General features: G+C 36.8%; 2 protein-coding genes across 2 annotated transcripts in view; one reads left to right on the forward strand and one right to left on the reverse strand.

The window, feature by feature from the left end:
* Positions 1-778: 778 nt before the first annotated feature.
* ptpn22 (protein tyrosine phosphatase non-receptor type 22) overlaps positions 779-24,294 on the reverse strand; it is a 36,325-nt gene continuing 12,809 nt past the window's right edge. The window contains exons 2-27 of the mRNA XM_059332470.1: positions 18,035-18,604; positions 15,927-16,035; positions 14,622-14,698; positions 14,428-14,523; positions 14,258-14,296; positions 13,957-14,028; positions 13,690-13,749; positions 12,623-12,765; positions 9,896-9,962; positions 9,731-9,808; positions 9,449-9,535; positions 8,333-8,390; positions 7,661-8,236; positions 7,436-7,504; positions 6,660-6,731; positions 6,369-6,508; positions 6,066-6,093; positions 5,085-5,183; positions 4,345-4,413; positions 4,123-4,256; positions 3,873-3,900; positions 2,401-2,463; positions 2,008-2,111; positions 1,879-1,909; positions 1,704-1,787; positions 779-1,628 (exon numbers count right to left, since the gene is read on the reverse strand). Coding sequence (XP_059188453.1) covers positions 1,561-1,628; positions 1,704-1,787; positions 1,879-1,909; positions 2,008-2,111; positions 2,401-2,463; positions 3,873-3,900; positions 4,123-4,256; positions 4,345-4,413; positions 5,085-5,183; positions 6,066-6,093; positions 6,369-6,508; positions 6,660-6,731; positions 7,436-7,504; positions 7,661-8,236; positions 8,333-8,390; positions 9,449-9,535; positions 9,731-9,808; positions 9,896-9,962; positions 12,623-12,765; positions 13,690-13,749; positions 13,957-14,028; positions 14,258-14,296; positions 14,428-14,523; positions 14,622-14,698; positions 15,927-16,035; positions 18,035-18,136 — 2,553 coding nt within the window. The 5' untranslated portion in view covers positions 18,137-18,604 and the 3' untranslated portion in view covers positions 779-1,560. The remainder of the gene's footprint in view (positions 1,629-1,703; positions 1,788-1,878; positions 1,910-2,007; positions 2,112-2,400; positions 2,464-3,872; positions 3,901-4,122; positions 4,257-4,344; positions 4,414-5,084; positions 5,184-6,065; positions 6,094-6,368; positions 6,509-6,659; positions 6,732-7,435; positions 7,505-7,660; positions 8,237-8,332; positions 8,391-9,448; positions 9,536-9,730; positions 9,809-9,895; positions 9,963-12,622; positions 12,766-13,689; positions 13,750-13,956; positions 14,029-14,257; positions 14,297-14,427; positions 14,524-14,621; positions 14,699-15,926; positions 16,036-18,034; positions 18,605-24,294) is intronic.
* On the forward strand, positions 21,925-24,203 carry LOC131971550 (uncharacterized). The gene is made up of 4 exons (XM_059333059.1): positions 21,925-21,955; positions 22,051-22,368; positions 23,372-23,525; positions 23,627-24,203. Exons 1-4 carry the CDS (start codon positions 21,925-21,927, stop codon positions 23,790-23,792), a joined length of 669 nt encoding a protein of 222 aa, XP_059189042.1. The 3' UTR covers positions 23,793-24,203.

The following is a 24,294-nucleotide window of genomic DNA, read 5'->3' on the forward strand; positions in this document are numbered from 1 at the left end:
CGATTTTGAACACAGGACTTTTATTTGTAAGAGCACTGTACTTATAGTAAGAGCATTTTTACACTGCAGGTAAAAATGTTGTTGTTGTTATTAGTATAGATGGGAATACATGAAAGCTGTCAGTGCAATCAAGTCATTTTTTCACAACTTAAAATCATTCTAATCTTACGTTTTAGCTGGTATTTTCACTGAGGTGAAGAAAGCACCGTTGAGGAAGGTATAACTGTGGTTGTGTGCAAGTGTGATTGTGTGGTTTCACTGTGAATACCTGTTCCTGAATACCTACAAAATTATCCAAGATCAAACTGTTTGTCGGTGACAGATGAAAACGAACTTCATATTTCTTTCAAAAACGATCTGGCCTAAAATATCTTTACCTCACAATAAACATGGTGACCCAAAGTTTCTGATAAGAGTACGAGTTTTACAAAGGTTTTTGTTCTGTACTATTCTATATAGGAAGTTGTGATGTGTTAATGCATTTTCTTTACCATCCTTGTGTCTTGCATTGTGTATGGTTTGTCTCATTTAAAACTTTAAACAGAGTGGTTATTTTAGTTTGTCAAATATGACTTGCCAGCTCTACGTAGAAATAAGATGACAGTTAAAATGCTCTCAAATCAGCCTTTTGTCACATTTTTTGTGAGGCTCTGAATTCCAGCACCAATAATTGCTGTTTTTATAAGAGTACTTGTAAGTTTCCTGGATAATAAGTTACAAAATAGCGATCTGGTTACAATATGTTTCAGTTTTGTTAGTGTGAAAAAAGAAAAACACTATTAGAATGCATAGACTTTTTTTTGTTTTTTTAATAAATTATTCTGTGTAAACCGTGTATGCAACACGGTTTAACTATACAGTAGCATCATGTCCATATTCAGTATACATCACATTCACTGTACCTCAAGATCTCCTTATAAAATGTTGATGATCTTTTTAAAGATGATGCGTTTTGAAAATAATTTAAAAACTACAAATGTGTGTCAATTTTGGCAGAAAAACCAAAGTATATGACTATACATAGTACCCTGAATGATGTTAAGTTTGTTGTTCCTATAGTAGAAAAAGTGATTTACTGAGATTCAATGTTTTACCCGTTTTCTTGTTTCATGCCAAAAGCACAAACGCAGACACATACAAAACTAAATATATTCCTCAACACCAAGTTAGACTGCATTGCTTTGAGCTTTAAAGAAAGAAGCGCATGACTACTCACTGCAGAGTCACAAAACGCTTCAAGCAAAAAGAGAGTTTTTAATTTAACATTCAAGTCATCGGTCCAAGTGGATGTTGTTCAATAAGGCACTGATCAACAACAGCTGTACAGTACTGTAAAAAGTGCATTAGAGCTGGTAACAAAGCACTTCCTGTTCTCTAGTGAGGGTGCTACTGTGCTGTGTGAGACAAAGAGAAGCGGCTTTCAGTGCTGTTCAGGTCCCCTGTAAGACCTGTAATAAACTTCCACTTCCAACTGTCCATATCCTGTAGCGATGCAATTTAATATGTTGATTATCATAAGAAGAATATGTCCATTTTTTATTTTTAAAGAAAGGTGACTCTCTAAATGTTAAACCAAGACTCTGGGTAACTCCTGGGTCCTTTTGGCTTTCCAAAACGGTTCCCAAATCCTGTGAAAAAATAAAGATGGTGTCATAAAAATTGTGTGTTACATGGGTTAATGTCATACCAAATAGATGACCTACCAAATTTGAACACTGAAGAAGAGGCCCCATATGATGCAGGTGGAGCTCCAGTTTGAGTAGGAGGTGGTGGAGGGGCAGTTTTAGCTGAAAATATAGTTTTTGAACATGTTACTCCTACTTTTCTGATTAAAATCGATGCATTTATTGAGCTTGAATGTAAAGTAGCATCACTTACGTTTTTGTTTATGTCTAAAAAACTTCAGACTCTGGACAAAAGAAGATATAAACAAAACAAGATTTAGTCCGCTAAACTTTCCCTTCATCCTTTTAACTATTATCTAGTTGTGTGTAGCTCTTGTGTTACCCGTGTTCGAGACATGCCCTTCTCAATGCTTTTGTCTGATTTGTTTCCTGATGGCTCAGTGTTCAGGGAGGGTCTGCGGTTCACATCATGCACCCCCACAGGTGCTGATGAACACAGAAACAGATAGAAAATGAAATCATCTGCTGCATTTGAAACTGCCCTGAGACAACCTTCATGTGCTTGTTACAGAAGGCTTCGTGCAAAAGAAACCCCCCTGTATTATTATTATTAGGAATCACCAGTCATAGATATGTGATGCATGCGGCTGGGCATTTTTAATGACATAGCCGCGTATATGTTTATTTAACAGGAAGTAAATATGCGTCTAATAATACAAGTGTGTGTGAGGCTACTTTGTAAAGTGCAGCCCCTCTAATGTCTGAAGCAACTCACCACTTCCTGCTCCAGCCACGACCACAGGAGGTGGAGCAAACTGGCGAACTGCAGTAAAGGACTCTGCAGTTGAAACACAAATATAGAGACAAGCACAATCTTTTAAATTAATCATGAACAAGACAAACTGTCATTTAACCAATCAAGCAGTCATCTCTTGTTTTGGTAGAGGATGCCTAGCAGTGGTGAAGATAGGAACCTCTAAATACTATCTTTGACCTGCATGCTGGTGTATGCACTCAACAAATAACACAATGCAATCTTGCGAAATGTGATAAACGGTTGGAATTCAGTCAACAAAGAATTATTTGGCATCTATTTAAACTGCAACATGAAACAACCAATAAGTGCCAAAAATCCTCCATTGTTATCAAAGTTATCAAAAACACTTAGAGCCACCTCACTGCACTGAGCTTTTTCAGTAGTTTAGATTAGTTAGATTAGTCAAACCCACATCCGCTGTTCTGCTCACCAACACACCACATAAGCGACAGAAAAAGTAGCCCTTCAACAAAGCCAATGTGTACTCCAGCTTGAGAAATATTTGGTAAAAACTACAGTACACATCCAGTTTGTGAATTGATTTAGCCCCTTTTAGAACTGAAAGCTTATATTCATGGCTTAAATGTCCAGTGGGAATGAGTGCACAATGTTGGCGAAAGGTACTGCTTGCAAATGCGTAGCTGTGCTAGCCACCAATTACTTCACTGGAAGAAGTTGAACTGCAGCAAAGCTACCAAAGGGCTAAAATCTAGTTTGGTTAACTAAAGACAGAATTATAACAAAATATAATTCAAAATGCTGCTCAGCTGACTTAATTGCCCACTAGTTCAATCAATCAAAATCAAATCAATCAATCAAAATTACTTGATTTATCCCGAGGGGAAACCAGAGATCATTAAATAAATAAAAAAGCTTTGGTTTTGAGTCAGTATCTTTCAGTTAGCCAGATAACATCCAAAATAGCACACACCAACATCTCTGAGTATTTGTTCATAAATATTTGGGAGGAGTATTAATGATGATTCTGTGGCTGCGTGAGCACTGAGCAACACTCGCCTTTTTGCACATGCACTACACAGAGGTGAAAGGAATGGCTTCACAATGGCCATTCCTTTTATGGCTCCAAACTATTTGTAGTTTCAGCTCTTAACAACACATAGCAGGCAAAAAAAATATTTAATTACTTACTAAACTACCAGCAAGTTACTGCAAAATGTAGGAAAAATGCTAGTTTAATTGATCAGAAAATTAAGGTCAGCTGGGCCTGCTCAGTATTTTTATACACGCTTCTGAGTATGGCATATGGTGTTAGTTGCTTAATTGTGTAAAGCAGTACACCTGTGTTTCTACACTTATTTTCATTTAATTTGTCGCCTGAATATTGCTAGACTTATCCATTAACTGCCAGATCAGGTAGCATCAGAAAAAGAAGAGAAGGGAAACTTTATTTAAGTAATAAAATTGCTTACCTGGTCTGGAACCTTTAGCTCGAACGCTCTGGAGAGAACATTGGAAGGAAAAAATGTTAATGTTCTATTAAATGGAAACTGTCCATTCATCACTGAACTGAAAATAACTGAGATTAGTATTGGTATTAGTAAAATGAGTCACTTGTTTGTGTGTGTTGACAACACAATGTAACCTCCATTTTTAGACTTATTTGATTGATTTATTTTGAAAAGTGCTGTAGAAAATTAATAAAGTTTATGATTATATCACCTTGCTCCTACACATGACAACGTCGAGGAATTTCTTAGGCTGAGAGGTGCCATCCCACTCAGATGATAAGCCGACCCTCGGCGAGGGCTGTGCTGTTGCTATGGGCTGTGGGCAGAGGGCGGTTTGCCTGTGAACTGTTGGAAACGAGAGTTTAACTTAGACAACAAACTGCAGCATGAGCTAAACTGTGTGAGTTTTGTAAGAAGGCAACGATGTACTCACTCTCCTCTGTTGTAAGAATGAAGGACTCTGGGGTTCTGTCAGGAAGTGGAGGAGTCAGGCTCTCCTCAGCTGCACAAGCAAAGATAACACCAAAATCACTCATCTTTATGTTAGTGGGAGTTTTCTTTTTGTTTTTCTCTTTAAATTACAGTCAGAAATGTTTGTGGATTCCCTTTTGTATAAGCGAGGATCAGTGGCGGTTCTACACAGGGGCCTACAGGGGCCACTGCCCCTGTGAAGAAGCCCTTGGCCCCTGCTGTGGCCCCTGTGTCAAATTAATAATAAAATGATCAATTTATAACGATGAACAACGGAACAATTCTTACCTATTTTCTGTTCAAACAATATCTTATTGTACACAAAATGAACCCAGAATGTGTACATTGTATAATAGTTAATTGTGCAATAAAAGCTTTCAAAATAAAAGAAAGTGATTGTGCACAAAAATGATAAATGTCATTGTCGTACAAAAATAACTGTTATTGTTGGTAAGTCTCATTGTTTCAATCAATGTATTTGTATCTTTCCAAATATATTTAAATGACATTTTTAAATAAGCTAAAATAAAGGTTTTGAATGCTTAAATATAATCTTTGCCATTTTTAAATGTGCCCCTCTGATTAAACACTGGCCCCTCCTTGGCCCCCACAGTAAAACTGGTCTAGAACCGCCACTGGCGAGGATAATCTCAAAGCAAAGAGATGAGATCATAATTCCATCACTCAGTTTAGTGAACTAACTTTGAGGAAGCAGCGGAGGAGTCAGCGGCTCCAGAGGTGGACAGTAAGGGTGGAGGTTCGGAGTTGTAGTTGATGCAACATCATGATGGGTTGTATGCACTAGAGAAGAAAATACTTTATTAATCCCACACATAGTCATTTCATGGATCAACAACGGGCCATGATTAAAGCACGGCCGATATGGGATTTTTGAGACTGATGCCGATACTGATTTTGGAGGGAGAAAATCAATCGATAACCCATATGGTGGTGGATATAGGGCATTTTTTGAGCTGGAATGAAAATAGACCATTTTAATGTGAATTGTGCACCAATTTTCCACCACTCTGCCAAAGAGCTACTTTCTCAAACATAAAAATGTATCAAATAATATTAAACATTGTTATACATTTTACAAAACATTTATAACATTGTCAGCCAATGTTTTAAATGATAAATGAAAATAAATAGGAATAAAATAAATAGCTGAACGTTATTATTGTTCAATGTCAGTCTATTGCTGACTATTGAAAAAAAATCACGCCAGGCAATGTTTTCTGCATTATATATTGTGTAAAAAGTTTTCATAACAGCACATATCAGACATCATATACACTGATATTAAAATGCCTTTGATAGGTCAATAATATCTGTCAACCAATATATCTGTCGGGCTCTAGTCATGATTTCTGCAAAGAGACGATATTGAATTTTCCAAACATGCAGGACAGAGCTCCCAGCCAGATTCAAACTTGGGCCCACTGTGTCAAAGACTAAGGATGCCCCATGTATATTTTTGGTGCTTTAAACATCACAAGATAGTGCCATATAGTTCTATTATATTGGAGAGATAGTAGACACTTCCATGGCCAATTTCTCACCCACCCAACACCCAGCAAAAAGGAAAAGTATGTATTTTGGGTAAGCTGTCCCTTTAATCATTAGCTGGTGCACATTCATACTCACAGCCCTAAACATTGAGTTATCATATAAATATCTTACCTGTAAAGGTCATTTTTGTTTTCAGACTCTACAAAGAAAGAGATGTTGCTGTTACATAACTGCTGTGATATTACAGTATATTCATAAAGGAGGATTTTAGAAACCCATCAGTTAAAGTGTCAACTTAAAGAGGTTTAAATCTCCTTTTATTATAGCCACCACTTTATAATTTATTTTTTAAGTGATGCACATGCCAGCCACACTCTCAGGTGTTTGTCAAACAGATGCTGACTTCATTATGTGATCAAATAATGTCAATGAATCCAGTTCATCATTCAGCCAGTGAAGAGGCTTTATCCTTACCTTACTCCTCATAAAAGGTTTGGTCTCATTCTGAGATGCAGCGGCAGCAGCTGGCTTTGAGTCACCGAACCATTCTGAAGACATTCCTAGTCTGTGAAGGTTCACCGCTGGTTTGTCCTCCGCCCTCTGTTCCACAGGAGCTGAAAGGTCAACAACAAAAATCTATTTAATTATTACATTCTTAAGTGCAACCCTGATTCCAAAGAAGTTGGGATCATGTAAAATGCAAATAAAAATAGAAAGCATCAGAATTCAGAGTCTATATTTTGTTGTCCATTGTTTAACAGTCACCTTGCTCGAGGGCCAACTCAAATGATTCTGGAGTTCTCTCTGGAAGTGGGGGGACAGGAGAGGGGGGACCGGCTGGAAATATGGGAAAAAAATTATCATAGTTGGTTATGGATAGTGTACTCTGTGTTATCAGCATTTTGCAACACATTCTCATTCCCAACTCGTCAATCCACCCTATTCTACTATAGTCAGTTTTTGATGTGTCTTAGATTAACTTTTTTTTCTTAGGATGGTGAAGTCATGATCCAGAATGTGATTCATCTACATACAGAAGTTAATTTACACGTTGACTTAAAATAACAACATTGACCTTTGGTTTCACATGGGAGTCAAATAGACATTTTTTCTTTTCCTTTTCTTTCTTTCTTTCTTTCTTTCTTTCTTTCTTTCTTTCCTTCTTTCTTTCTTTCTTTCTTTCTTCATGCGCAAAAATGGAAAGAACATTGTATGAAGTACAATTAATTTTTTAATGTATATGCTGTTTTTATTAATATTATATATATATTTTTGGTTGTTGGGCCAGCCGATGTATGTTGTGTTAGTAGTTGTCAAGATGCATCGGTTTAACTTTGTATTTTGGTGAAAAAAACAAAACAAAAAAGGGTTTATATTTGACAAGTTAGGAGTGAGAACGGTTGTCAATTCAACATGAAAAGAGTCACTCCTACTTTAACACAACTTTTTTTCTTTACAGGTATACGTCATCTTCATTAAGAGGAAAGCATCATTCAGTATATTATAATAGATTTGTCCTCAAGATATTTTCTGCTTCTCACCTCCCAGCTGTCTGACAGCCTCAGCAGCAGCATTGGGTGGAATTATAACCATTAACATTTCAGGGGGACCTGAGTGATTAGAGCAAATCATACATGTTATATACTGTAAAGTGTGTATCCTCTAAAGTCCATGATATATTAGCACATATCAATATTACAAAACAGGTAAGCCACATGAATAAGCTCAGATTAAGCCTGATAGAAACTAATGGTTTATACACCGACCTGCTTCTACAGCCATTACGTAGGATTCAGGGGTTCGCTGAGGTAGGGGAGGAGCTGCCTCCTCATCTGTATGGGCTTCAACAGTATCTACAAAATACACATCCATTAATGCAAATATCAACCAAATAAAACTTGTGCTCTTTAAGACAAACACAGCATTTAGAGTACCTGAGGCAGGAGAGTTGAGCTTCAGAGTCTGGTCATTCAGACACAATGAGGGCGTGTTGAAGGTGGGAATATCTGTCCATTGTTTACCCGCCTCAGTAGAGTCCATTGGTGCTTCCTCTGATGAAGGCGAGCTCATTGGAGTGTCAAAGTAAGGGTCTTCCACCATCATACAAATAGCTGCTGCCACAGCCGGTGATGGTGGAGGGTTCAGTGACGGTATGTCATCGCTCCCCTGTATCCTCTCCTCTGCTGCAGGGCTTCTTTGGCCGCTACGCACCAGTTGGGGTGACGCCCTGTGTCCCTCCCGCAGGTCCTGGGTGCCGGCCAGAGCCTCAGGAAGGGTCCGGAGTATGTGCCATTGCTCCTGGTCCCTCTGCATGTCATTGGCTCTCGGTGCAATGTGATGTTCTAAAGTAGAAGGTGAGGGATTGTGGAACTGAGGCAAAACATCCCTCTCCTCATCAAGCAGGTGTTGGAATTGTGGCAGCAAATTCATCTCCTCACCCGGGTCAAAGAGCTCGCTTTCAGTGTCAGGCATGATAGCGGACGGGACCATTGTCACCTGGACAGTTTAACAGAGGAGGGTGAGTCACAACAGCTTTGATGCAATAATGCTTGACAAATAACCCTAACCCTAACATCTTAAGTCATATCATCTTAGTTCAGATTCTTTGAAGTGGGGTTGTATGACCTACTTCTCCATAGTCAGTCACCTACAGCTGAACTGAAGCCATTGTATGCTCTCGTCAAAGCCACCAGAGTCCAGTGACAAAAATACTAATTCTACCATGTAGAACATGTGAGTTGCTGGTCTGCCACTGCCTAAATCATCAAGTGTGTTTGTTATTGTGTGACTTTGGTGTTTTTTAGTTAGGATTCACCAAAGTCAAACAATAACACCAATAAGCAACATTCAAGCAGCAGCACATCAGCAACTCCAGTGTTCTGCAAAATAAAAACACTGCTTTTGTCAAAGGAGTCTGGTGGCCTTGAAAGAAGATTAGAACAAGAGGGATGTCTGATGACAAGATAAAGTGTTCAAAACATTGTAAATACGGCATTTACTTGAACTGATATACTTTTTTGGGTGGGGGGGGGGGCTTTTTTTAGTGGCAAAAATGTTTTGCTGCTGCCCCCGTCCACATTGCTTAGCTTCTGTGTCACTACTCCTGCCTGTTTCTCTAAACTGGGGGCGTGTCGACTGCCATCTTCTGTAGTTAATACACTGATTATGCATAAGTACATTATACAACACCACTTCAAAACATCCAAACTATCTTTTTAATATCATAATGTATGCCAGATTATGCAGCATGTAAATATCAAGACCCTCGCAGTTAAACAAACTACTAACTTCCTGATAATTGTTCAAGTGAAGCAGTAGCCTTACTGCCAAACTTCATAGTTCAATCGTCTGCATACATGATGATTTTCCATTCAGATCACATGACCGCATTCGATGTGAGTGCTACTGAAACCACAAGAAAATCTGCCACATCTGTTTGCTTTGCTGATTGTGATGGTTGTGCATACAGCTGGTGTTTGTGGAGCATGTATTACACATTTCCATTGTTTAGATGTAATCTGCTTCTTCACAAGGGACTGTTTCTGGTCGCTCACCTCATTTCTGCGGGTCTGTGCATCCATGGACTGGAGATATCTCTGAAACAGCAACTTGATTGTTCTGTACACCAGCTCATATTGTTCCTGTGGTTAAACAGCAAAAACCTGCTCTGTTAGGTGACATAGCCCGGGGCATGAGGCACAAATCAATCAAAAGATATTTCCTAGAACAAGGCAACTGACATCAAGATTTAGCCAGAAATGTTGCTCCAGTGGTTGAAAGATTTGCTACATGTGATGCTTTGTTATAAAAAAAATAAAAAATAAAACAACAACTACCTTGGTTTGAACCAACGAAGGCCTCTGGGTTCTCATGTTTAAGACTAAGTCAAAGATATTGAAATCTGGAGGGATCATCTAAAAACAAGAACAAAAGCAGTTTCAGTCTTAATCATTATATTAATCTGACTGTAAATAGAAAGTGGTGAGGCAGGGATATCTCACCTGTTTCTTGAGGAGGTTCCAAGTGTAATCAATGACACACAGGACTCCTGTCCGGCCACAGCCAGCACTGCAATCACAGCAACAAAAAGCCTCATTTTAACCACTCTGCTTATTTCCAGTAAGAGGGACATTCAATATAATTGTTATTATGATCATTAGAAGAGTTGCATTTGCCTTCATGGCATTGGCAAACAACAGATTTTAGAACACTGATTTTCTAGTATTCAATGCAATGCAGCATTGTCCAAACTGCACCCACCATTTACTCCAAGCAGGTTTCTTTGCAGATAGTCATTTCTAACTTCTAATTCAACGGTCTAAAAAGGCAATGCCAGTGGATTTCTTATGTATTCTGAGATCAAATTTAAACAAATATCATGAATAAATAAAAAAATGTTTAACCCTTTAATGCTGACGATTCTGAGTGGTGGAATTTTCCAAGGGAGGTATATTTTTTAATATTTTAGTTTCAGAGGTTTTACTGAACATAATTGTATGTAACTTGATACATCAAGGGTAGAATCATTTTGTTTGTCCTTTTATGGTCAAAGTATAGCCATTAAAACTGACTACTTTTTACAAATAAAAAAGGGATCATTTATAGTTGTTTACTTGATACACTAGATATATATATATGCTGCATAAGTATGATTTTTTTACAGTCTAAAAGCTACTTGATCAAATGGTTGAAATGTCCTTTAGTGATAAATGTAGTGATGCTAAGAACAAATTTACAATTTGTATGAAATAAGTAATCATATAAACATGTTTATTTCATATATTAGAGGTGGTAAGGTTGGATTGTAGTAGAGTATAATATGAGATGTGTGCTTCTTGGTATGTACAATGGATTTGTCAATGATTCAACATCACATTCTAAACCATCATCCTTAAATAGTTGTGGCAGTATGTCAGTGTATGGCACGGTTTCATATCACTCTTTTCTACAGAGGTTACATAAATAGTTACTGACAAACTTTTTTGTGCGTCATCTGTATTTGCTAAATCAATTTCAGTTTTTATCTTACTTCACCAATTACTGGGTAGTTTCCAATAAAAAAGAACAGCAGAAAGGAGAAATAAACTACTTTTGGTAACTCATTGAGATGTCAGTTTGAATAAATCCTTCTTCCATTCTTCCTTTGAAGTAGTCAGATACATCACATCCCATATCCCCCCTACAGCCAAATTGATGTCCAATAATCAAGCATCATCAACATCTGCCGTTTTGTGTTTGGATTAAGTCATTATTCTTGGGTTTCAGTTTCAGTGAAAAGGTAGATGTGTGTGAAATCAGCCGGAGTGTAAGTGCTGGAAAAACAGAGGGGAAATGCCCACACTTACACTTTAAAAGCTCGTAGGTCGTTGGCTACCTGCCTACGCACACTTCCTGTCTCAAAGAAAAAGGGAGGGGGGGGCCTAACCTCTAAAAAGTAGAGGACATATACATTCGTCATTGTGATCTCAAGCCCTGTCCGCAGTTTTATTTACTTTCAGTAACAGCCACTTCTCTTAACTTTGTCTCATGCAGATACTGAACGTGGTAATGTGTCTGTCAGACGCTGTGAATAACATAGCAGATAATATGACTTTATTCAAATTAAATCACAATTTTTTTCAGATTAAATAAGAACTTTTGATTACATTATTCTCGACTTCTCAGAGAACAAAAACATGTGGGACATTTTTCAATGTGCAGAAAGTTTTCATCATCATAGCAAATATGGGCTATTAAAACGTCCAATAAATTAATTATAATGAATTAATATGAAGCTAAATAGGTGCCACATGGGCATTTAAAGACGTTTACTAGAGTAAATCATGCCAACATTTGTGTTGGCTCGGCAGGAGTAACATTAAATCTGATCTGAAAATTATTAAAAGCAATACAGAGTGCCTTAGACACTTTCTGAATTTCATTTTATTCTATTTTTAAATTTTGAATTGTCACCTGGTGCCAAAATTTTGTATTTTCTTTTACACAACTATTAAAATGAAATCTACACCCTGGTTTAAAAAAGCAAAACAAAAAAAACAAGTAGAAGATCCTTATATTTATATGAAATAAGCAAGGCAACAAAAAATATCTTATAGTAAAATATCTTAAAGCAAACTTAAACGGAAATTTATTTAAGTTGCTAGATAAACATTTGAGGCTTGGTGCTTCTCAAACCTAACACATAAAAATAATAATGATACCAAGCGTTTTTGCCAGTCTTCCTTTGATTTAGTCCCAATAAATATAATCTCTCTTTTGTCCTCATCAAATTCCAAATGGTTGTTAGTCATCCAAGTTGAAAAACTCGAATTACGTAATTAAACAATTTGGACTTTTGGGGTCAAAAATTAATAAAAGAGTATTGTCTGCATAGTGAGGAAATTTCACACTGTGTTGTTGTATAAGAGGGTACATGTACAGTCAGAATAGTGGGCCAAGTATGGAGCCCTGTGGAACACCATGTTGAATATGATGAGTATTTGAAGCAAATGCTGAAAAATCACTGTGGAACCAGACAAGGACCTTTCCAAAAATTTCAACTGCTTCTATAATTCTGATCTGCCCAATTTATATTTGTCATGGGTGTTATTATTAATAGAAAGCTATTTAATTGTTTAGATATAGTGCAAACAGGCTGGATTGGGCTTTTAAATGATTTATTACAGATATTAAGGTTTTTTCTTCTTAAGAAGGATTAAGTTGAATTAAATTCCATAGAGAAGCCTGACCTGCAGTGGATGCAAAAGGGGACATCATCATGGTCTTGATAGGAACGCATATCATGCAACATGTCCAGAATGGGCTGGATTGTGTCTGGCACACCGTGATCTGGCCAGTTGACATAGTGCAGCTGTAGCAAAGTTCGGCTAAACTGGAAAAAATAAAGGCATTGTAGACAGTTAAGAATGCAAGCCCCTTTTCAGAGAACATTTAAAAATGAGATCATAAATCAGTTCCAGACAAATGCTTTGCTTTGAGCTGCTGTATCATTTTGAAAGCTTAAGATTTACAACAATCAAACGGTTTTGGTAGACATTAGTGCAGTGGCCAAGTTCTCCTTTAGATCAAGTTCTCTTTTCCATTATATGGTCAATTTATGGTTGTACATCATTGAAGGAGGCAAGAAGCAGAAAAGTGCATCTTAAGTGAGTACTCCATCTGACCTAAGTACAGATGAGTGAATTAAACTCTTTCTGAACTTATTGTAACTATATTACTCGTATACTGTGCCAATATGTTGCTTTGATAATCTGTGCTGAACTGGACAACTCCAGAAGATGACACTGGATCTGTTGTATCACCATGGATCTTTACTGGGCATGGTATAATCCACTTTACTGAAGATGAGGTCTTGAATTGTTTGATAAGATACATCAAACTATCAAGCCTTAATGAAAGATAGTTTCATAGTTTATTTCTTTGTGTAGACAAAGACTCTTCACATGCCTTGCCTATAAGTGACTGTTAAGTCTGTACTCTTTGTCAATCCAATTCAGACTCTGTTTGATTTGTTTTGTATTGGCCCTTCTGCAGAAGCTTTAATAACCTAGACAGGTTCTCTCTTTATGGTCTTCATTTGTTCACGTTTCCACCATCGGTTCTGGTTTTTCACCACAAATATTAGATCCAGTCTCTGGGATCTCAAATATGACCACATTAGTTTTGAGATTTAATCAACTTCCTCTAGTCTTTGTAGCAGCTAACAACAATGTCAGCTGATAATCTTTTGCTTGTCTCAGGAGAATTACCCTGACAGTTATTCCCACAGTGAGGGTACGGTACAAACAGTACTTACATTGCGATAAGTCACCCTTAACGTCCTTGTCAGATAATCTCCTTTATTTTCCTCAGAATCCTGTTTAAAAAAAGCCAGCAGTGCATCTTTAGGGTGAGTACTTATTGTTTAAAAAGGGTAGACATTTTGAATTTCTTTGGTACTGTATTATTAATAGTATAACAAAGTGTTGTATGAAACAGATGTTCTGAAGAGAATGTGAGATAATAATGAAAGCGTATGTTATGGGACAGCTGTCAAAGTAGGAAGTGAGATTAAAATACTCACACAGTAAACTGTAAAAGGGTCACAAAAAAACGGCTGCTCTTGTTTCTGTGGCCAGTAGCGCTCACACTTTTTCTACAAAAAAAAATGATTAGGAAAGTACAGTATTTTTCACATATTACATTTGATTTAAACTGTGTTGCAAACACACATGAAAATGGATTAAATCTATGCAGCAAAACAACAAATGCATTACATTGCATAGTGGTTTATAAAACCACAGCAAGCTGAGGGTTAAGGGAAATACAAAATGCAGAAGTTTTAACGGCATAAATGCCATTGAAAAACAGAAATTTAGCATTACCTTTCCCATCTCAAACTCTCGACAGGCCATCACTACCACCTAAAGCCGGGGAGTGCAAAAGTTCACATTATGTAAGATGATCATTTTATCTTAAGCATGATGATAGTTTTGAGAGCAACATTATGAGTTAAAACACAGTGTTGTGTCCACAGATGACAGTTGGGTCATACCTGTACATTGTACTCCCAAAGCATCCTCAAGAAGTCCAGCACTGTGTGAGGCAGAGGTCCCTGAGTCGCGATGTAGGCCCTGGAACCTGACACTCCCTGTAGAAAAAAACATCAGGACATTTGTACAAACCACATTAGTATATGCAAATGTAAGTTATAGGAATAATTAAGATTCTCTTCCACTGTCAATGTACCTTGATAAAACTGGCGTTGATGTATTCTGTGTCATTTTTAACTGTGGTGAAGGTGAGTTTTACTCTGGTGTGGTCAACTAAAAGGAGAAGAAAATGTAGTTAGACCATTAATGTTGCACAACTCAAGGGTCATTGACCGTGGTTTACCTTTTCACATACTCATGGGGGGAAAAAACTTTACACAATACATGTACAACAGCATTAAATAAATAATACAATAAATTGTAGTGCAGTTATGGAGCAGATCATTTAAAGTATAAAATATGTGAAATCATCAAATGTAAACTCCTCTGATGTCAGAATAAAACCTCTTTATGCATATTAATATTACAGTAGTAATACAAGAGGAATTACATGACATGTAATGTAATGAATTAAGGAGCTAATATTCAAATAGCAAAACATTTGAACAAAATGTTAATATTTGTACAACCCCAATTACAAAAAAGTTGGGACTTTGTCTAAAACGTAAATAAAGCAGAATCTGATTAAAAATTTTGTTAATTCTTTGTAACATATTCAATTGAAAACTGGACAAAGATAATATGTATGACCTCTTTAGGTAAGGCATAGGGTTAGCACTTGTTTGTGTGAACGGATGTACTTTCGGTTGTGTTTAGCCACATGATAAACGAGCTCAACGGCAGAAACTAAGAGATGTTACCTTTCAAATGAAGCCTTGTGCATCCATTTTGGCCTCACAGTTCTTCTGCTATAAGCTTTGGGTCAAATATTTTTGGTCTAATCCTAACCCTTCCCCATACTGCTAAAAAAGAAGAAGTTATATTTCTAATTATACACTCTGAGTTCTGAATTTGATCGATTCAGTTTTTAATTTAAATTTTACACAGCACCTCAACTTAATTTGTTCTTAATACTATGGTCATATTACGCAATGTCCAGTGATTTTTATTTTTAAAAAAAATCAAATATTATCTGTATTATCTGTCTAACATAATTAGCCACACTTGGGCCACATGAATATGGTACAAAATAAAGTATTATTTTATTTATTTTATATTATTTATCATCAATCCTACTTAGCAAAATTTTATCTGATCAAACACACGTTTAAATTGTTTATTCAAATCTACTTGTATTTTAATGATTGCATCTAAACGTTGTGTGACCCATAATTCTACAATCTTATGATTCTTTCATCCATCTACATTTATTTTCAGCATTAATGTGCCAGAGGTGTAAATAAAGGGAGAATATCTGAACCGCTCTGATGTAGAATTACATTTATCATCTATTGCAGAATTATAAATGGCAAACATAAAATCTGCCTTGAGCAAAGCTTACAGGGCACAATGTCCTTGTATCGGTTCTTCTTGATGTTCTCCTGCTTCTCCGCTGTCTTGCTGGGAAAGGTCCTGTCAGTGCGGTACTTAGTTGACTGGCTTTTCAACCTCTGAAAAACAGAGAAGCCATTAAATCCGACCACATTCAACTACAACAATTTGGTCATAATTCCTTGAAGTCATGTGATAGTTTTTTATTTTTATTCTCACTGTACGCCACACAAATGAACACACTTGTCAGCCCAACTTTACACTTCTAAAAGAGGAAGGTGCTTTGCAAATATGTCAGTGGTGGTTAAAGAAAAATACTACCTTTATGAAGCATTTGTCAGAGAAGTTTGGTCATTTTGATGGCAGTGCTGTGTTAGATTGCTTTGCTTTGATAGATTGAATGATACACAAGACAAAAGGAAGTTTGAAAAGAAACCGGTGATGAAAAATTTAAATTAAAAAAATCTGTTTCTTTCCAACTTTGGAACACTCTTATTGTCTCTGAGGGATAATTAATTAAGGCAAATTAATAAGGTCATGTTTTCCATTAAAAAACTAAAAAAAGAATGGGATTAATTGGCAGTCAAAGTAGTATCCTAGGCACATTGTGAATAAAAATCCATTATTAAATTATAGATGGTCATCCATGATAGTAGTTGAATAGACAATAATTGCTGTTTTATTCAGTCTTGACACCTGGCCCTTTTCTTGAAGAGCACTTAAGTTTTTACTTCAATCTTAACACCATTTGTTCTTTGACTCAGTGCAGAACTTCCTATCTCAATGGTTTTGATAATAACCAAAATCATTACCAAGAAAAGTTTAAAAAAACTTAAACTATTTTTGTTGTTATCATTATATTTGTCCAAACAAATGTACCTTTAGTTGTACCAGGCATTTAAGATGAACAAGAAATGGGAGAAAAAAAGGGTGGTCTAATCATTTTTCCATGACTGTGTTATACTGTGTTTATCTATATACATATATATATATATATATATATATATATATATATATATATATATATATATATATACACACACACACATTTTTATTATTATTAATTAATTAATTAATTTTCATATTTGCTGTTGTGTGTGGTAGGATACTTTTTAGCTCATAAATTGTGCTGTGACTCAAATCTATGACAGTTGTGTCGCATTTATATTAGTAATGTTTTTTCCAGTATTTTCATAGTCTTAAAGGAGAGTCAGAAAAAAAAGAGGGTGGCTTGCAGGCAAATTGTGACCCATCGCACAGTGGTCATACGTAGGTTTTTATATGATTCAACCCCTGGTGACTAGAATCTATGACTCATTTTACTAGAACCTGACACGATGACTTACAAACTGAGAGGATTTCCATCCGGCATTTACTGTGTGGAAGATCTGACACTCAAATTAAAGTCATGGCACGTCCATGCTTACAGGATTTGTAAGACACTGGTCTTTTTGTTTGGAAGCCAGTTCTCACAGGCCCAAACAGTCTGCCATAGGCCTTGTGGACCATCTGTGCGACTTACACCACAGAGTGCTTTTTGTTCTTAAAGGAAGTGATGCAATAGACCCCTTCCTCTGGAGTGGTCTGGGTGGGAGCAGCATGCGAAGCACACGGTGCTGTCCTCAGGCACAGACATGTCACTCATCACCATGGCAGCAGCCCATATATGATGTCATCCTGGGTGTCAAGACTTATGAGAAGACTTGTGCTTGTGTATGAAAGTACATGCATTGTTATAGTATGTATACAAGACTGACAAATATTAAATGAATGATTGATTTAACGTATTGAATAATCTCTGGTTGTCGTTGTTAAATGTTCTACTGCACTTGCCTGTGTGTCTTCCTTGTTCATGTGCCTTCAATGAGAAGCATCAGTTTAAAGAGGAAGCACAAATGTGGCGTTACAACAGCAGCGTGTTACTTCCCTGAACATGACGACTTTTGTGAGATTTGTGAGTCTGGAAAACCCTCTCGTACTTACAGTCTGTTCATTCAGTATCAAGGCATTCTGACATGGCTTCAGGTGATGTGATAATGAAAGCCACGGAAGAAATCAGTCTAGGTTTCGTCCACAATACAACACATGACAGTACTTCAAGCAAAACAGTTGACTCACCGCAAACTCCCCGGCAATGCCATTCGGTGCCTGCTCGTCCGCAGCCTCCTGTCTCTCCTGCTGGGCCAGGAAGCTTCTTAGTATCCATGCCTGCTGCTCCATGGCTGGCTATACACTGCCTGGGATAGTGCACCTTTCACAGGCATGTCAGGACACAAAGGTCCTCGTCCAGGGGTCATGGATTAAGGTCGCCGAGGCTTGGGTTCAGGGCTGTGGTGCTTCTGTTGCCGCCGCACAGAGCACTTCTCTATTGCAACTGTCACATCAAGGAACTATTGTGAGGGAACGTGTGAACTGTCTTAGAGGAAGCAAGAGTAAGCTAACAGGTTCTGTGGTCAGATTAAAAATATTGCCGCGCCCCCTGGGTGTCTCTTGCTGGGTCCTAAAGTCACCCGGGTGTTTCATTGCGTGACATCGTCGCAGAGGGACCAGGAGGACAACACCCACAAACAGAGTGGGCCACACATTTATGCATATAAACATCTACGAACAACTGTCAGTCAGAGTGCAAAAGAAGGCAGTCTAGCCTGTTGGACAGCATTCAGGACACACAAGAGGAGTGGCGGAGGGCTGTGGGGAGGGATGGAGGCAGAGGCAGAGGGAGTGGTGAAGAGAGGGAGAATCCTGAAAATCCTGATGTTCTGAGTCAGCAATTAGCATCAACCCACTCAACTCTCTAGGTCTTTATTTATGCCTATGTACACAGTGACATTTGTTTTGGTAAATCACGGCACAGAATTGATGAAATACTATCAAGTAAATGCTGCCATTTTTTTGTAAAACCTGTCATTTGTTTAGTAGGTGAGCAGATTCTAATCTGACTAAGTAGGCTTTAAAGAGCAATGGGAGGAGCTCTGCTTCAGGAACTCACCCATATAAAACTTCCCTTTATTAAGCACAGAAAGCTGGAAGTTAGGTATAAATAAAGAAAATAAAACATATACTGTATGAATAAGAATATCTGTTATAGCTTGTATACACGCCATTAAGATTAAACTAAAGATAGAAAGGAAAATAACAAGGAAAATGTCCTGAAAATAAGTTTACCGGCGACGCCGTACTTGACGTCATGAGAGCTTAATGTGCCATAGTAGACATGATGAAGACAACAATGCACTGCACCCTGCATTCAGCAGGTGTTGTACACTACAGTAGTGGTATGAGGACATCTAGTGGCTTTATGGTAAATTGACATGGTTTCATTTATACAGTGGTTAAAACCATCTTTTCATTATCAAATATTTATAATATTTCAAAAAGAAAACAAAAGAAAAGGCACATAGATGGTAGAGGAGAGTCACTTTGTTAACAATATTAAGAAATTATAATGTGCCACTTATTTGCTCATGCTTGTATGCAGCACAATTTACCTCAGGAGAGAGAACCTGAATGTTTACCCATTTAATGTCTCTACATTGAAATTTAACTGGAAGTCTCTTGAATGCGTAAGTTTAAAGAAAATAAACAAGAGTTGTTGTTGTGAAACATTGTGTCCATCCATAGATGTTCTGGTAAGGAAGAAGAATTTTAACAGCTTTTTTTTTGGTAAAAAAATCACATTTAAAAGGATATCGTCAGAAAATCGTTTTTTTTTTTTGTTGCCCCTATCGCCCACCCCTACTAATCATGCAACCTGTTTTTGTTAAACTACTGTTGTAGCCATTTCTATGGAAAATATAATCTGTAACACTTTTGATACTTTAAGTGCATTTTGAAGCTGATACTTTGGTATTTTTACTAAAGTAAATTTTGAATGCTTGTAGTGGAGTAATTTCACTGTGTTACATTAGTACTTTCACTTAAGTAAGGGATCGCAATACTTTTTCCACCACTGATGATTTTAAGTTTATAAGTAAACAAACAAAAGAAGAACTTTGGATTCCAGACTTTTATTTTCTGACGTTTGTGCTGAGTGCAAAGAACTTTGAGGTCCTAGGCTGCTGAGTCAGTTTTGCTGCACTCACAACTACACTAGAGTTCAGTATGAAACATTTACATCCATTCAATGATAATCTGGGCTGCTCTAATTGCAAATCAAGGATCCATAACAATGCCTCAATGTTCTGAATTGAACTGGTTCGACTCCAGCCTGTGGCTCTTCTGTGTGGAGTTTGCATGTTCCCTCTGTGTCAGCATGGGTTCTCACCGGGTACTCCGGCTTCCTCCCACAGTCCAAAAACATGCACTTAGGTTTAATTGGTGACACTAAATTGTCCATAGGTGTGAATGACAGTGTGAATGGTTGTCTGTCTCTATGTGTCAGCTGTGTGATAGTCTGGCGAACTGTCCAGGGTGTTCCCCGCTTCCGCCCAGTGTCAGTTGGGATCGGCTCCAGCCCCCTGTGACCCGAGTGCGGATAAGCGGTTAAGGATAATGAATAAATGAATGAATTACACGGTTGCCCATAAAGTTGGAATTAAATATATTATTTACCTCTTTCCATGAAATGATTGTGACAATGTGATTTATTATCGACAGATGAAGCGTATATCTTCTCTAAATGTTATTTATCAATCTCTTCCAAACATATCACAATGAAAATGAAACCACAATTAACAGGGGATTGTGTCCGTGACAAAATCGAAACGTAACTTCAGTCAGACAATCTAAGCATCTCAGTATGAACAAAGCATTTCTGTAACCCTCACACCTGCAGTACAGGAAGCTACGATCACCACAGTCCAACGCTATAGCTTCCTGAGTGTTCATCACAGAGGTTTTACAGTCCAACTTTACATCAAAATGAGAGCACTGTGTTTCATCTTGCTTTGTCATGGTGAGTAGGCTATGATTTACAATTTGTATTAATTCTCAAAATACGATTTTTATTAATTATAAAATGTCTTAAAGGTAAATAATATTTTCATGCCTTTTGGAGAACGAAAAAAAAGAATATCATTTTTTTTTTTGCCATTGTGTTTCAATAACATATACTTAACCCTCCTGTTAAGTCAAATTGACATATTTGAAAGTAAAAAAATCTTTTAAAAAATAGTTTAAAGTATTTTTTTAGGATGAAACTGCAATCAACATATAAAATGAAAATGCTCATCTGTAAAGTGTGACAATGCAGGAGTTATTACCTTTATTTTGTTATTTGTAATTTTGTTATATAAGAAAAAATGTTAAAATGTAAAATAAAATACATTTAAAAAATATATCAATGTGATGTAAAAGTATTGTATTTTATATGTAGCTATTTCCAATGTACATAAAAAAAGTTTTTTTTTTGTCTTTTTTAATGAAAAACGAGTTATTAACCTCATTGAACCATGATCTGTGGGAGGTAAAGAAGACCATTGCACTAAATATTGATTGAAATTAATAATAATGGAGTTGATAATTAAATATAAATATAAATTAAATTAAATATAAATATATATTTCTGACACTTTTGGATAATTAAACATGCCCCGGGTCAAATTGACCCACGAACATTATTGCTGTTCCTAAGAAATGAACATAACAGGATGGTTAAGTAACAGTGATTTAATTAATAGTACAAACTTAATTTGTAACTGGAAAATATGAAAAAGGAGAGTATTTGTGTAATTGCTGTTGCAATGAGCAGTTGTATTCTGATTTGTCTTTCAGCAAGTCTTCAGCTCCAGTGTGATAAAAAAAGCATCACAGCACATATTCGAGATGAATTAATTCTTGCCTGCACGTATGACACAAACAGATTCCGCTTCAGTAATAAGTACTGGTGCAGAGGGCCTTCTCGAAGAACCTGTGAGATTTTGGTAGATTCAGATGGTAGAGTTAAAAAGATGCCCAGGGCTCAAGTATTGGATGCAGGAAAAAGAGGGCTGTACGTGAAAGTTACAAATCTCCAATTTGACGACACCGGAGCGTACTGGGTTGGAATTGACACAATATATGCCGACACCATGACTTCAGTTAACGTGGTTATCACTGAAGGCAAGTAAAACAAAACATTCTAGACTTCTTTTGGACATTAATTCCAATATACTGTGAAGTTAAATTAGAATATATTGCTTTCTTCTATGTGCCAGTTCCGGTATCTAAACCGAGTCTTCAGCCCTTGAGCTCTCTGGTGGACAGGACAACATGTTGGGGGCAGCCAATGAAAGTGCGCTGCAGTTGCATGAAGGGGACTTCCGTTCATTACGCCTGGTACCAACACGCACACCACAAGGACTTCCTGCTGTACCAATCGTCAGACTTATACCTGCACTGTGGCTCAGTGGAAAAAGACAGCGATTATTACTGTGTAGCCAGTAATGATGTAAGCAGTCAGAGGAGTGATGTTCTCTCCGTGCAGGTTCTGATGCCTGCAGACCCCAACTGCATCTATGTCGTTTATACGCGGGGTAAGGACGAATGTTTTGTAGTTGCTTCTATAAATATCAAAGCAAGTATTGTCATGCTTTATTATTAGCCAAATACTAACACAAAAAAGGGCATTGGACATTACAGGTAATGCCAAGGGTGCAAATATTATGGGGAATAAGTAAATGAATAAATCAAATAAACATAAAAATAATGTTTTTAAAGTGGAAATACAGAGAGAAATAAAGAAGGAAGAAGTAAACTAAAATGTGGAAATATACAGGTAAGTTAATAAAAGAATAAATAAGTAAATACAATTTCTGTAAATATAAAGAGAGCTAAACAATAGGAATAATAAGGAAACAATAAAATGTGAAAATAGAAAAAGAAATTAATAAAATTATAAATTAATAATAAAATATATAATGTGGAAATATAGAGAGAAATAAATTGACATATAAATGCTGAATTAAATGAAAAGGCGTATAAATAATATTTTATTTATCTTTATTTTTCCACATTTCATTTATTCTTCTTAAAATATCCACATCTATTTTCTTATTCTACAGATAGATATTATTATTTCTCCTTTTTCCTTTGCCTCTTCGTCAACACAGTTCTGATTTTAAAAGGTACTAAATGTTGCTGCCCAAACTCACCCTTACTTCACTTATAGCGGAAAATGACTGCCATGAAGAATGACAAATGAGTCATAATGGACTAAAGCCTTATTTATGATTATAACCCCTGTGTGGAGGGTTAACTTTGGCGAATCCTAGTGGCCAACACTGGCATATAGCAGGACATAGCAACCCCTCATCAAACTCCCATCTGATCCAAGAAACACACACAAACATTAAATTGTGCAATCAGTTTTACATTTTAAAGAGAAATGTTTGTAATACAAATCATACATAAAGGGACCATGATACAGTAGGAATCTTAATATATTTTAACATAATGAGGCTGTTGTGAAATCGATAATGTACAAAGTACAAACTGATGACAGAATGCCAATGTTATGTTTTCCTTTTGACTCATCAGGCCAACCCATTTATGACTGTGCCGACAGAATGAGCACCACCACGTTCCAAACTCCACCTCTGACTTCCTGCCAAGCTATTGGCAAAATCCTCCCTGACACAAGAAACCAGTCTTCACCAAACAATAAAACTGACCAAGATCTGTTTTTTTTCAGGTTAGGCTATGTTTCCTTAATGTATTTATCGATTTATCTTAAAATGGTCCCGCAAAATGTTGTAAAACCAGGCACTCATTAATTTTTTTTTTCTTTTTCAGGGCATGGACAGGGGTGCCACTTTGGTATTCATTCGTGCGTTGGAGTTGTTTTGCATTCTTACTGATATTTCTAGGTGTAGTGCTCAAATGTTCAAAAGCAAGGCAAAAGCGTGTCAAGAGGAAGAGGAGGGTTTGTGTCAGGCGAAGGCACCAGTTGGCTCATTGACCAGCATTTTATAGTGGCAGTTCTCTCAGCCATATCAGCCCTTGTGACATTGGTTTGTGGTTTTATTATTTACCGAAGTTCGTTGATAACACATGATGGTTTATGACGAGCCATGGGTCATAATGTATGTCAACATGTTTATCAGAGTGTCTCACTGTAGCATTTGGCTTTTATTTTTTCCATTGGTACGCCACCATCAACACAAATAAGTATATACAAGTAATTTTCATGTATTTATCCATATTTAAAGAGGTGAAAAAAGATTAATCTGTCACCACATGTTAGCTCAAATAATACAAGGATAAAAGTGTATTTGTTATACAATATATTAATGTGAAATAGTTATAATAGGATGAAGCAACTTTAAGTACTTCTAATGTGCTGGCTTTATTTTGATACATACTGTACATTGGTACGAATGAGCGGTCTGTGATATAATGTCAATAAAACTTGCTGTTGTTGGTGTTTTTGTCTCAGTGTGTGTTAACTACAGTAGTCAACA

Source organism: Centropristis striata, chromosome 5 (genome assembly GCF_030273125.1).
Source record: "Centropristis striata isolate RG_2023a ecotype Rhode Island chromosome 5, C.striata_1.0, whole genome shotgun sequence".
NCBI lineage: Eukaryota > Metazoa > Chordata > Actinopteri > Perciformes > Serranidae > Centropristis > Centropristis striata.

Excerpts from the sequence above, each read along its gene's own strand:
- LOC131971550 (XM_059333059.1), top strand. The coding sequence starts at position 21,925 with ATGACTTCAGTTAACGTGGTTATCACTGAAG. Across the intron at positions 22,369-23,371 it reads CTATGTCGTTTATACGCGGG|GCCAACCCATTTATGACTGT; the intron begins GTAAGGACGAAT and ends TTGACTCATCAG. Across the intron at positions 23,526-23,626 it reads CAAGATCTGTTTTTTTTCAG|GGCATGGACAGGGGTGCCAC; the intron begins GTTAGGCTATGT and ends TTTCTTTTTCAG.